The sequence below is a fragment of the Micropterus dolomieu genome, linkage group LG01 (assembly GCF_021292245.1).
Source record: "Micropterus dolomieu isolate WLL.071019.BEF.003 ecotype Adirondacks linkage group LG01, ASM2129224v1, whole genome shotgun sequence".
Lineage (NCBI taxonomy): Eukaryota > Metazoa > Chordata > Actinopteri > Centrarchiformes > Centrarchidae > Micropterus > Micropterus dolomieu.
This window is the reverse complement of record NC_060150.1, coordinates 31379406-31392654: the sequence shown is the minus strand read 5'-3', so window position 1 is coordinate 31392654 and position 13249 is coordinate 31379406. Positions and strand designations below refer to the sequence as shown.

The 13249-nt window shown below is 42.7% G+C and overlaps 2 protein-coding genes across 3 annotated transcripts in view; both read left to right on the top strand.

Annotated features, from left to right (window-relative positions):
- Window positions 1-4217, top strand: part of mak (male germ cell-associated kinase) — a 23464-nt gene extending 19247 nt beyond the window's left edge. Inside the window, exon 18 of one of the 2 annotated variants that reach the window (XR_006827528.1) lies at window positions 4101-4217. The gene's annotated coding sequence lies outside the window, so the exon portion shown is untranslated. The remainder of the gene's footprint in view (window positions 1-4100) is intronic. The other variant, XR_006827527.1, reaches the window with a different exon arrangement.
- On the top strand, window positions 2648-13249 carry tfap2a (transcription factor AP-2 alpha). Its single transcript, XM_046065352.1, has 7 exons — window positions 2648-2761; window positions 4101-4520; window positions 5714-5765; window positions 7303-7528; window positions 8297-8415; window positions 10103-10244; window positions 11690-13249. Exons 1-7 carry the CDS (start codon window positions 2648-2650, stop codon window positions 11976-11978), a joined length of 1362 nt encoding a protein of 453 aa, XP_045921308.1. The 3' UTR covers window positions 11979-13249.

Sequence of the window (13249 nt, the reverse complement as noted above, 5' to 3'; positions counted from 1 at the left end):
GTGATGTAGCCTTACATGTCAGCCAGTCCATCTCATTGTTTTTGCCTTTTGCAAACTTGAGGATGTCGATCGCATGTTGCTGTACAGGCTGTGAGGACTGCACACAGAGACACTGTTTACACACCCAGAGTGTTTGATCAGAAATCAGAAATGTGTGGGAACAGACATGAGATATGGTTTTGGCAAAAGAGAGGAGTATTGACGAAACGCAGCCTTTATTCAAAAATTGTGTCGTTTGAAGTTAAATGTAACTTTTCATAAATGTGATTGCATACCTTTAGCTCTTCCAAATTCGGATCAGATGTTTTAAACTTATAAATTACAAGGCATCCCACTTTCTATAGAGTCATTCTACAGATTGTCTGGGCTTCACTGAAAATATGGCCTTGTTATGTGAGGTGTGGACGATTTAAAAGACGACCCGAGAGATTTTCTGAAACAAAACGCTTATGTTTCACTCGTTACAAAAAAAAAAGGATCACTACCAAAGACAACCAGGCCAGATCTGGTAGAAAGACACTCGCACTCGTTGCTGTCATTGTCAGCCAGTTTCACCTCTCCATTCTCATTAATAACAACTGCTTGTAAAAAGAAAGGTGCTCCACCAAAAATGGTAATCCAGGTTTTAAACGAGAGCCAACGCCTTAAAGAACTGGCGACCTGTCTGCTGACCCACGACCTGCTGAGGTGAAGGCTCGGCCGGCGACATGGCAGAGCCAGGCTCCACTGGCCGGTCATTCAAATGAAACAAGGCCATGTTGTTGTGTTAATTATTTACATCCCCCCCAAACCCTGGGCCCTTACAGGCAGTCAGTGGACCTGTAGAGCCGCTTCGAATGGCTCACCTTTTTAACATAACATTGAAAGAATAGCCTCTCAAGGTCTCCACTCTCAATGGGATTAAACTAACTTCTTGAGTGTTTAAAAAAATCAAGGGTGGCAACGAAGTGTGTGTCAGGATTGTATTTGCATAGGCATGCTGTTTTCACATCAAGTCCTAGAAAACTAAGCAATAAGACACTGTCTTGTACACTTCAGCAAAAAAAAGTTATTTCCCAGCCAACACATTTGCTCCTTTTTTTACCATTCTGTAGACTTTTCTCTTTAGCCGTGGAAAGACGTGTAAAATTATACTAGAAACCGTCCTAGGTGCATGCAGGTCCCCATGCAGGACTATACCCTCCCCTCAACACACACACACACACACACACACACACACACCACTGAACAGTCGAAATAATAAGCATGTGTAGCGTCTTGCTGCTTTAGTTTTTACCTGTGCGCTGTCCATTGGTGTTGTGTGAGCAGATGGGGGGAATCAAACGGCTGTTGATATGCTAATGAGGCCCTGTGCCAGTGTTATTACAGAGCTGCTCCAGCCCTTCACTTCCACCATTAGAGGGAGACCTCAGAGCGCAAGACAGACAGCAGCCCACAGCTTCAATAAAAGTAGTTTTTCTGAGCGGGGAGCACAATTCACTGAGTGAAAACAAGGCTAAGGCGATACCTATACTCAATATCCACCTCAACAACCCATGAAAATGCTCTGGAAATTAACTGATAACATTAAATATGAAGATTGCGAGGTAAGGGGCTCCTCTTTCACTTGTTCAATTAAATATGTATACATTTTTTAAATTGACTAAGCTAATTATTTCAGGGACGTGTTGTATTGTTTTGATCCAAATATGTCATTCATCTGACAGCTGTTGGACAGTGGACACATTTAACTGCAGCATGAATAGATCTATGTCTTTTAGTAATTTCTTCTTTTTTTGTGTATGTGTAGAGTAAAATTAAAGGATAATAATAATAATAATAATAATAATAATAATAATAATAATAATAATAAAACGAACTTATGGCAATAACATTCTGTATTTAATATATTAGTTACTTCAATTTCACACTAAAATATATCCAAATATGAAATGACACGTGGAAACTTTAAAATAATAATACACAGAATACACCATGCATTTAATTGCATGCATTTAAGTTAAATATTTTGACTAAATTGCAGATGTAAGCGGTAACATAGCCTGCTTTATTCACTGCTTAAATGGCATGGGCATTTACTCTTTAGTTTTATCTCTGCAATTGAGCCGTTAGATTTTGCGTGTGTGCATGTTGTGTGTGGAGTGCATACACCGAGTGATCGTTGTTATGAGCATAGACAAAGTTTGGCAGTAATATCAGGGACTTGTTTAGAAGTGGAGAAGCCAGTCGGACGTGTTTTCACCTGCGTCCTGGGAGGATAGGGACAGCCGGGAGCAGGAAAACAAAAACCGAGCACCTCCGCGTTCATGCTGTGGTGATTGTTTTAATTTACAGGCAAATGTTTTCCCGCTTCCCCATTATTGGTGCAAAGAAATAACATTTGCAATCGAAATCGGCCACAGCCCGACGTCTCGTAGTTTTTAAAATGCGTGATTAAGCAGGAAGGGGAGTGGAGCTCTTTTTGGCCGCGCGTAAAAGTTGGTGAGGGCGCTGTATCCGAGCGGCCCTATATCATAGACTTCGGGAGTTTATTTTTCTCCGTCTTTCCGGGTCAAAGTTAAACGTTAGCCGGTGTTACTCTGGCTTGGGAGTCGAAGAGGAACCGGTGGATTAAATTCGGCGGAGACAGAGGAGAGAAAGGAGCCCCATGGAGGACAGCTCGCTGTCGGAGTGTGAGATGGAAAACAAAGGGACGAGTGGTAGAAATGAGCCTGTCGGATTGCCCATAGCGTCGTCTGCTGGATTTTCACCCAGTTCAGAGGTGCACATTGTTTCCTTCCGTGGCTTCTTCTTCCCCTGTCTGTAGTCCACCTCCCTTCATTCCTATGCCTTTCTTTCACTTTTGCGCTTTGGCCCTGGGACCCTTTTAAACCCCCCCCCCCCCCCCCCCCCTCCTTCCTCTCTCTCTGATTCGTCAGATGAGAGTGAATGTCCCTCTTTTTGTCTCTCTCTCTTTCCACTCCCTCCACAGTCTCTCACTCCCTCTTTCTCTCTCCCTCCCTCTCTCTCCCCATCTCTGATTAGATATACTGATTCCTCCTTTCAATGGACGTCATTTAAGCGCAGACTCCTGCCTTGAGTTGCGTCCTCCGCTTCACGCCCGATTTCCGACCATTCTTTCCTTATTATTAAGTATTCCTGTAATATTAATAGTCATGAATGCCTTCTAATAGGAGTCCAAGAGGGAGACGAAGAAGCGGCTCTTTTGCTAATATGAGCTCAAGCGAGGGGACGGCAGCACTGTGATAGAAGCCAGGAGAGCAGGGAGAAAAGAGGGTTTACCAAGAGAAACTTTTCAACCCAAATCTGCCAGCACCGCCGAACATCTGCTATTTTAGACCCAAATGAAGGGCAGCTGGGATCTAACAATTTGTTTCTGATGGATTATCGTCCTGCTACTGTGGCACATATCTGATCGCCGGGGCCATCGTGATCTTGCAGGAGAGAAGAGTCTTTTCTGGGGGCTACATTTTTTTTGTTTTGCCGGTTAATTCCCTTTGCTCGCCCCTCAATCAGCCGAAGTGTTTTTGAACTGATCACTCTTTTCTCGAGTCGCACCAAAAAACAAAAACAAACATACAGATGTTAGTGCACAGTTTTTCCGCGATGGTAAGTTGCTGTAGCTTCACCGTGGCAGACCCCTTCGTAATTTGTTTGCAAATGAGATTTTGTTATGATATTTATTTTTCGCTGAATTCTGTTCTGTAAAGCTTGCATGCTTAGAAACGATGGGGCACCTTGAGTAAATGCTGAAATACGCAAGGCTCGGTTATTTATTTGAGGGCATTTCCACCTCCGGAATTTCTATGTTTCGTTTTATTATTTACTTTTGGCAATGCTATCTTATTTTTAGAACTTTGCTGCCAAGTAGTCGGTGTGTGGAATTGTTGTCTTTATTGTTTTAGATCAACCAGTACATTAAAAGAAAATTAATATAGATTTCCCACTTTCCTGTCATCCACTCAGGGCATTTTTGATAATGCCCCAGCTTAAGCCCGCAGAGCATTCAGCAGTTCAGACAAAGAGCGTTCGTGTATATTTGTGTCTATTAAAATGTATTTAGGCTAAAACACATTTTTCTTTCTGTCCTTCCCTGCCAGGACCGTCACGACGGCACCAGCAATGGGACAGCCAGGCTACCTCAACTGGGCGGCGTGGGCCAGAGTCCCTACACGAGCGCCCCTCCGCTCTCCCACACGCCGAACTCGGACTTCCAGCCCCCGTACTTCCCCCCACCCTACCAGCCCATCTACCCGCAGTCTCAGGACCCTTACTCGCACGTCAACGACCCGTACTCTCTCAACTCCCTGCACGCCCAGCCGCAGCCGCAGCACCCGGGCTGGCCGGGCCAGAGGCAGGGTCAGGAGAGCGGCCTGCTGCACCAGCACCGCAGCCTGCCCCACCAGCTGTGCCGGGACTACCGCAGGGAAGTGCTCCTACCGTCCGGCCACGGCATCGATACTGGACTGTCAGACTCTATCCCTATCCATGGAATACCTCACTCTTTAGAAGACGTTCAGGTGAGGCAGCATTTACCTGGGTTTCTCTTTTTGTGGATTAAATCTGTTTAATAATAATATTTCTGTCCTTATTCATTTTAGTCACTGTTGGATTCCATTACAATGTTTTAATTTAATATTATCATTAAAAATAATAACAACGGTAATGGTGTTTTTTTTATTTGAATAGAATTATTATTACCATTTGTTCAAGCACCCTGCATTTCATAATTACTAATCGGTTTAATTGGTGTTATTAGAGTATTATAGTAAAAGTGTTATTATTATAACTATTGTTTGATAAATGTCAGAACGATGACACGCATTGTAGCCTACCTATTAGTTAGTCTCAATACAGACATTTTTTTACTGCCTGAAAAAAAAGGTTTTCACTGTTGTCAAGATTATTTTGAATATAACAGCACATTTTTTGCATGGTTATTTCCATTTATAAAATATAGTTTTCAAAACACATATTTTAAAAAAATTCTATTAGTTGGCAAATTCAATGTGGTTTTGTTCTACATCACCACTTAAATCGAATGAAATGAAATATGAAATGAAATAAACGGCGCGCCTGTATTTCCACAAGATTTCCTTCATGTCCTCTGACTTTATTTGATTTCTCAGTTTGAAAAAAAAAAAGATGAGCTCGCCGTTCTTTGAGAACAACAGCATTATAATACATTGCATGCACAGCAGGAGAATTGAGTTTGGTGGATTGAGTAATCGGTACGATTAATAAAGATACATGATAAATGGGCGCTGAAATTTCCAATAACCCTCATTCTTATTTGAAGTATTCTTCCCAGTTTTTAATCAGAAACAAACACCAATAATCCTCTAATTAGTTCATAGGCCCTTAATAGGCTGCGCTGCAATAATTATTATCCAATCTAGATACGTTTCCTTGTGAGTAGAGCCAATCTGAGGGCGAAATTAGGTCAGGATTATGGGGCGACACAGCTTCGTTATTTAAGTCTGAGTATGTGATCTAGTGTAATGCGTCCATCAGTGTAACACACTGAAAACACCCATGGACAATAATAACAGGTATGGCCTCCAGAGCCTCGATGTTGGGTGCTTGTGACCGCTAATTGTGTCAGGCTTTGTTCGTGCACAGCATTTGGAGTTGCCTTCACTGACACAGGACTGAGGCTGATGTTTTTGTACCTTTGTGCTAAAATTGTCCTTTTTTTGCATTTGTGTCATAGTCTGTTGAGGATCAAGGAATTCACATTCCCGACCAGACTGTAATTAAAAAAGGTAAGCAATTTCCTCCGAGATATCATACATGTTTCTGCAAGCTGCACACCACTAGGCTACACACACAGACACACACACACACACAATTCGCCATTCTGCTCGAGAGAACTCGATGCAATGCGGTAATGCCTGACTGATCCTAATACGCAGTAGCCTATTTTTCATTACATGGTTTCCAAGTGCATCAAACTGGCTGCACCTTTTTTTCCTCTCTCGCTGATGGAATTTACTGTCAGCGTTTCAGAGCTGCGGGGAGATGAGTAGTGCTGGTGGGCTTTGTAGGCCCATGGTATGGATGGTCAAAGATACAGGCCTGTAGACAATCCTGGCACTTCAGCGCCGAGAGCCAGTAGCTGCAATCACACTGCATGGTCAAATTTAAAATGGAAGTTGGTAACCGCTGGATGGAGCACAGGACCAGTGTGTGCTGCATGATAGTCTTTTATTTGAAGAGGGAATCATAACTCGGCTTGGAAAAATCACTGACTGATCACTCAAGGTTGTTGAATAATACCGGTTTAATATTTTGCTTTTATTTGCTGTAGGCGATAAATTCAGGCTGGTTTACATTGGTAATGATACAACACGGGGAGACCCTTTTCATGGCCATGTTTTAAAAGCGTTTGGTCAGGTCAAATTAGAACTCACTAGATAAGATATGGAGCGATTTATCTTTTTTTCTTTTTCTGTCTTTTTTTCCATTCGTTCTTTTTTGAGTCTGTCTATCTTCGCATCAACATGGTAATTGGCTTCTTATATTAGTAATCTCAAGAGTTCGTTTAACTCCTATTGTCTCTATTAGGCTCCCTTGAGCCATTAATGTCACAAGTGATCTATCCATAGGCGCATAGTCCCCTTTGTCTCTGGTTACTGCACACCGAAACGGTGTAAAGCTCAGTAGTGCAGACCCCCCCACCACCACCACCACGGTCTGAAATCACACACGGCTGACGGTGTTTTGTTGGATACCGAGGATATGTCAAAATAGGTAGACTTTACCGAATCTCTCGGGTGGTGTGGTTGCTTTGTGCAAAGTCGATCCATGGTGTGGCGAGAGGAAAAATAGGCTGCATGAGCGCACAGATACTGGAGATTCTCGCTGTCTGCAGTTGAGACCCAGGCCTGTATATGTTGACCAGTGTGTTTTAGATAAAGAGATGATTTGAAATATTTTGTACCTGTGTAGTTGAGCGGGAATTATGCCTAATAGTCCTGACGTTAATGATTCTTCTATGCACACACACGTACACACATACCCCCCCCCCCCCAACACACACACACACATTATTCTTATTATTGCCATAGACCTGTGTTAGTCGCTTTTCCCTGCATGTCCTTGTTGCTGAAAGTGTACACATGTGGTGCTAAACTCTAAATCCGGGGCCTAAATCCCCCCTTCTCATTTAGTTAAGGCTCTGCATTGCATGAAATTCACTGAGCACGGTCTCTCTCTCTGCCTCACCCCCTCCCCCCTTCGCCCCCCCCCCCCCCCCCCCCCCCCCCCCCCCCCCCCCCCCCCCTTTCCCTCCCTTGCTAGGTCCAGTGTCTTTATCCAAGAACAACAACATCTCAGCCATCCCCGTAAATAAAGACGGTCTTTTCGGAGGGGTGGTAAACCCCAACGAGGTGTTCTGCTCAGTTCCGGGTCGCCTGTCCCTCCTCAGCTCCACATCAAAGTACAAGGTCACGGTGGCGGAGGTGCAGAGACGCCTCTCGCCGCCCGAGTGCCTCAACGCCTCTCTTCTGGGCGGGGTGCTGAGGAGGTGAGTCTAACTGGAAGGCTGCAAAAATCTCCTCTCTCTATGTACCTGTGTGTGTATTGGTGTATGCGTGCGTGTGTATGAACTCTCTCACTCAACTCCAATCCATTCTCTCTGCGAGCATGCATTTCTCTCTCTCTCTCTCTCTCTCTCTCTCCTCTGTACCAAGAATAATTAAAATCGACCAACCATGACACCTAGCTCCTGCATTTAAAGCAGGAGGGGTCTGTTAAATTCCATATTAACTTTCCTAGCGCTCTCTCTCTCTCTCTCTCTCTCAAATTAATGTAGGCCTAGTCTGTTTCAACCCCAGCTCTATAGGCCCAGTGAAGGCATTACACATGAAAACATTGGTCTCCAGTGAACTGTCTACTGAAGTGCTGCAGACACGCAGCCAGTAATAGTACTGCCTATTAAGTAGGGCTTTATTTATTCATTTTGTACAGTATTTGTCTGCTGGTGAAAAGGCTGAGGCTCTTTTAGTATTATTTATAGCCTGTATGAGCGATGTTGTGGAGGGTAAAGCCAGCCAAATTCAGTCAATTCGACTTTTAATTAGTGAAGAAGACCCGCATCGCGTTTACTAGCTGATGTATGTTTATATGGTGCAAGCATCAGCGTGTGCATTATAAAAAGGGTCAACTAAATTCCAAGCGATAGGACGTAATCATTACAAATATTTGACAATGAGTAAGCGACTAAATTCACGTGTTCGCTGCACTTATACCATATTTCAGATATCCTAATGTAGGCTTTGTTTTGCTGCCACAGGGCCAAGTCTAAGAACGGGGGAAGATCCTTAAGGGAGAAGCTGGATAAAATCGGCTTGAATCTACCTGCAGGCAGACGCAAGGCAGCAAACGTCACCTTGCTGACGTCACTAGTCGAAGGTAAGTCGGGTACCGTAAATCATGTTCCCACTGTTGTTGCTCCCGCGATATCAGGTGCTTGCAAACTGGGAGTTTTTTTTCTTTCTCTCTCTCTCTCTTCCTTTCTCTGTGTTGGAAATCAGCATATGCGCTCATCCGTGTAATGTGGACCGACTTTGCCTCGCAAGTAATAAAGCATGAAGGATGTGTGTGTGTGTGGTGTGTGTAGGGGGGGCGTGTGGCTGTGAGGAGAGAGAGGGAGAATGGTGCTGGTAATTCTAGTGGCTTTGCAGCGTTGGCCTCCGCTTTCAGGAGCACACTTGCAGGTCCACGGCTGGCCTAGTTTATACACTGGATGAATTTGTGTTGAAGTCCAGTTAATTACTGAGTGCTGCTTGTTTATTGGGCGCCGCTGAGCTGCTTCACCTCATGGATGAGAAGTCGATTGATTTATTAACCCTGCACTGTTTCGAACATTAATACAGCCTGGATATGGCAGCGCAGGGCTGATTTTTAATGGTGACTTAATTCTTTTCGTTAATAGCTTCCCATGTTTTGGTATTCAATGAAGATTTTTGTTGCATGCAAATGGCATGGCGCTGACCTATCGAGAGCTATATGTTTTGGGCCTATTAAAGAATAAATTAGTCAATTATAGTGCGCTGAAAATATGCATTTTTACGCCACTGGATAAATCCATTCTGCTTTCAGAGTTGAACCTTATTATTCAGTGCAGTGGTATTTGGTGTGCTGTGGGTTTCCAAAGGTGAAATCCTGCGATGGTTCATTGGTCCCTGTTAATCATTATTGCAGAAGAGGACCGAATGCAATATTCATTGTGCTTCGTAGAAATGTGGTGCTGTATTGTAATGAGCCTGGAGAAATGTATGATTCTGGGTAATAAGAGGGTGGTGCACGTGGGGGTAGGTGGCAGAGGGTGGGTGAAGGCAGCCGGTTATTTAGTGAAGGGACGCTGCGTTTTCTGAAGTGCTGTCATTGTTTATGATCCGCTCCATTTTATGGAAACGAGTTTACTGGACTTGAGCTTTGATGCTAATTGGCGCATGCGTTCTTCCGGAGTAAAGGCTTATGGACAGGAAGCCCCGCAGTAAAAACTCAACTGCTTCAGGAAATTAAAACCAAAGACTTGGGGGAAAAAATGTCAAACGACAGGAGAGAGGAGCTCAGACTCGGATGGAATGAAACCTTTAGGTTCTCAGAGCTGAAGTATGAGGAGAGAAAGGGAGATTTAGGTGTAGCCCTTTAAAATTGCTTCCCCATGCCTCTGTGATCTGCTGGACTTTCAATAATGTGCAGGCATTGGTAATCAATGCCATGGTGTTAAGCATGACGCGTCGTCTATATTTCATATCCACTTATTGTTTCTCCTCCATATTTAACTGCTCTCACGGTATGGAGGAGAGAACTTGACGTGTATTGACAGCTCGCTGGGCTGTTTTATTATTATTTCTTGGCTGTCAGGGTTAGGGTTGCTGTTATCATCATCATTAGTGTTGTTGGGAAGGCACAGGTGCCATAACCCTGCTGTCTGAACGCATAAACAGAGTGGACGCTCTGTTCAGATCAGATTAATAATGTGTTAGTCCAGCCAGGGAGTGTGAACTGCTCTGGAATTGATGTAGCCTAACCATATTTAATAAGCAAACACATTCAACCTCATTTTTCCCATTCTTTCGTTCTTTCTCAGGCGAGGCGGTACATCTTGCCAGGGATTTTGGTTATGTATGCGAGACCGAGTTTCCAGCCAAGGCAGTAGCTGAATATGTAAACCGTCAGCATTCCGACCCAAACGAACAAGTCCAAAGAAAAAACATGCTATTGGCCACGAAGTAAGTGCTGTTATCACATTTCACTGTGTCACACCAAATGCATCCCAGTCTGTGCGACTGTGTGTGTGTTTTTGTTTGACAGTTTGCACACGCGCGCGCATGTATACACACACACACACACACACACACACACACACACACACACACACACACACACACACACACACACACACACACACTCACACACGTAGATAATTTTATTAAAATGCAATTTTCACTCTTATCATAAATTTGATATTTTCTCTTTCTATTTTCTTAAGTGATTTTTTTAGAAAAAATGAAAATTTTACACAGTATGCCAGATGTGTTATCATTGCTCCTTAGCAGTCCAAAAATGCTACAAGCTAGCCCACTATTAATTAATACACTTTTTTTTTTAGCCACATACATTCAAATGTTACTGTGCACATCTCTGCTAATTATGGAATTTATTCCGACACTTATTTTTATTTAAACACGGGATTCAATATAATATAAATTACAATTAAAGTAGGTACAGTGCAGTTAAATGTAGCCTACTGCTGTTGGGATGTTGATTGGGCCCTTCCCTCATCCACACGCATAGGAGTATTTTCTTAGCCTTGTGATTTCAGTGACAGTGACACATGGCTGGTTCTCATCCAGCGCTACCATTGGTGTTGCTTATTTTTTACTCTGCGTTAAGTGAAACATGGGAATTCCTTAAAAGGCACAGAGACGCAGAAGCCTGCAGTTAGCCTAATATTGATGACTGGGCTGCTATAATCAAGCAGCTGTCAGCTATAACCGCTTATTACAGGCTTTTTTTTTAGGCCTACCATGAAATGGAGAGCAAACCCGCGTTAACTCACCTTTTAATGGTAGAGTAGAATTTTCAATACGTTCTAATAAATATTTCGCCTACAATCAGTGTGCTGCATATCAAGATGAAGGTGTATTTTGAAGGAATAAAAAACATGAATTAATGTGTTTTATTGCTATATTGTTTTATCGGTTGGTGCTATGTGATAATCAGAAGTTTACGCAGCACATATGTTCCTTTTACATCGACAAGTCATTTGGACTTTTTTGTATATTAAAAATTGCATTGTAAGTAAAATATCCTGCCACTGAGCTGAGAGATTAATTTACACCTGTTTGTAGCTTCAGGGCATTTTCTTCAGCCCAGTGTTAAAAACAAAGCAGAATGACACAATTTCTATCCAGTAATAAATGTTTTAAATATATCATTGACATAAGTTGATTTGCAAAAAGAAACAGAAGAACTTATCTCGCCTGGTCACTTTTCACTTGCTTTAAGCACATTTAGAATTCACAACCCAGCACCCCTGCAGCACTGGCTGATGTTAAAATGGCCATATTTGCAGTGTGTCCACTTTAATTTATTTTTATCAGGACATTAAAATGTTTGCAGGGATTTGCGATGCCCTGGCCTGGTCTCTAACACACCGTTCTCTCTGTTTTAGGCAAGTCTGCAAAGAGTTCACAGACCTGCTGTCCCAGGACCGCTCGCCGCTGGGAAACTCACGGCCGCAGCCAATTCTTGAACCGGGAATCCAGAGCTGTTTGACCCACTTCAGTCTAATCTCGCACGGTTTCGGGACCCCGGCACTGTGCGCGGCTGTCACAGCCCTGCAGAACTATCTGACCGAGGCTATCAAAGCCATGGACAAAATGTACCTCAACAACAACCCCAACAGTCACTCAGATAACGGCACTAAAGGCGGAGACAAAGACGAGAAGCACAGAAAGTGATGTTTCCATCCCACCTTCACCAGGGCCAAACCCCGGGGCCCTTCTTCTACACCGACCCACACTCCTCCGCCTTGCCCCGGCCCCCACCCATCCAATATAAATATTATAAATACCTTATAAATACTATTGATAAAGTTAAACGTGCCACTTCCTGATCTTGCGCGGTTTTACATGTATTGTTTTTACATCCCACTTTGGATTCACGGGGGAACGACGCAAGATTCTTCTTCTTCTTCCAACACCTGAACCATAAGAAATGTTATTTAAAAAAAAAAAGAAAAGAAAAAAAGCTGCAAAGGAACAGCTCCAGGGCGAGGAAAAGGTGTATTGCCTCAGCCAGAGGACTTTTTATGTACTCCCCTTATTTTTTATGAGCTGCAACGAATGGACTGAAATCCAGCGACCCCTCTATATCTCAATTTTACGATTGTGACAAAAACGAAGCTAAAAGAGGATGAATTCTTATCAGTATTGTGAATAATAAACTTGAAAAACAACGAGAAATTCCACAGAGCTCCATGTCATGACTTCAGTTGTAGACTCTCTCACTCTCCAAGCGACCAACTTGAACTTTTTGAATTTCAACACGATTCACGGTTATATAAGGGAATCAGTGTTCATGTATGTATATATTTATTTATGTGTAATTTAATGGGAATTGTAAATATGGTGCGTCTGTTGAAACTTCTTTTGTTTTTATTTATCTGGTGCCTCCTGTTTTAGTGGGTTTGAATATTCGGTTAGTTCTTCATGTGATTTTATGGTTCTTAGAAAACAGAAGTTTGGGGTATTTTTATTTCTCTGGGATATTTCAATTCAGCCCTCTTGTAGCATGTTGAGGCGACATTGAAGCAAGTGAACAAATTTAATAGAAATAAACTTCCATTTCTCTCTATATATATCATCCTTATTCAGTTTTATTTTATTTGAGACAGAGCATAAGTGAGACCCTGAGGAGAACTGTTTTTTGTTTGTTTTTTTGTGTTTCTACTTTCGTTTTTATACAAGCTTTTATGTGTTGTGCCAATCAGAATACGTTTCACCTCTTGTTCTCTCCTTGAAGCACCATAAAAGCAATAAATGGAAAATTGTCTTTTTTTAAATGTTGGAAGACATTCAAAAAACATTTTTTGGGACCACCTGATATCTTGTTATGTCCGATAATGTCCAAAATTGGAGGCGGTTTTAGCTGTATTGTATAGACATGTGCTGGCAATAGTTCCCATGCCTGTCAATGTATTATAGTCCTTTGTTGCCCAGAAAAAAAATAA

Excerpts from the sequence above, each read along its gene's own strand:
- tfap2a (XM_046065352.1), top strand. The coding sequence starts at position 2,648 with ATGGAGGACAGCTCGCTGTCGGAGTGTGAGATGGAAAACAAAGGGACG. Across the intron at positions 2,762-4,100 it reads GATTTTCACCCAGTTCAGAG|GACCGTCACGACGGCACCAG; the intron begins GTGCACATTGTT and ends CTTCCCTGCCAG. Across the intron at positions 4,521-5,713 it reads ACTCTTTAGAAGACGTTCAG|TCTGTTGAGGATCAAGGAAT; the intron begins GTGAGGCAGCAT and ends TTTGTGTCATAG.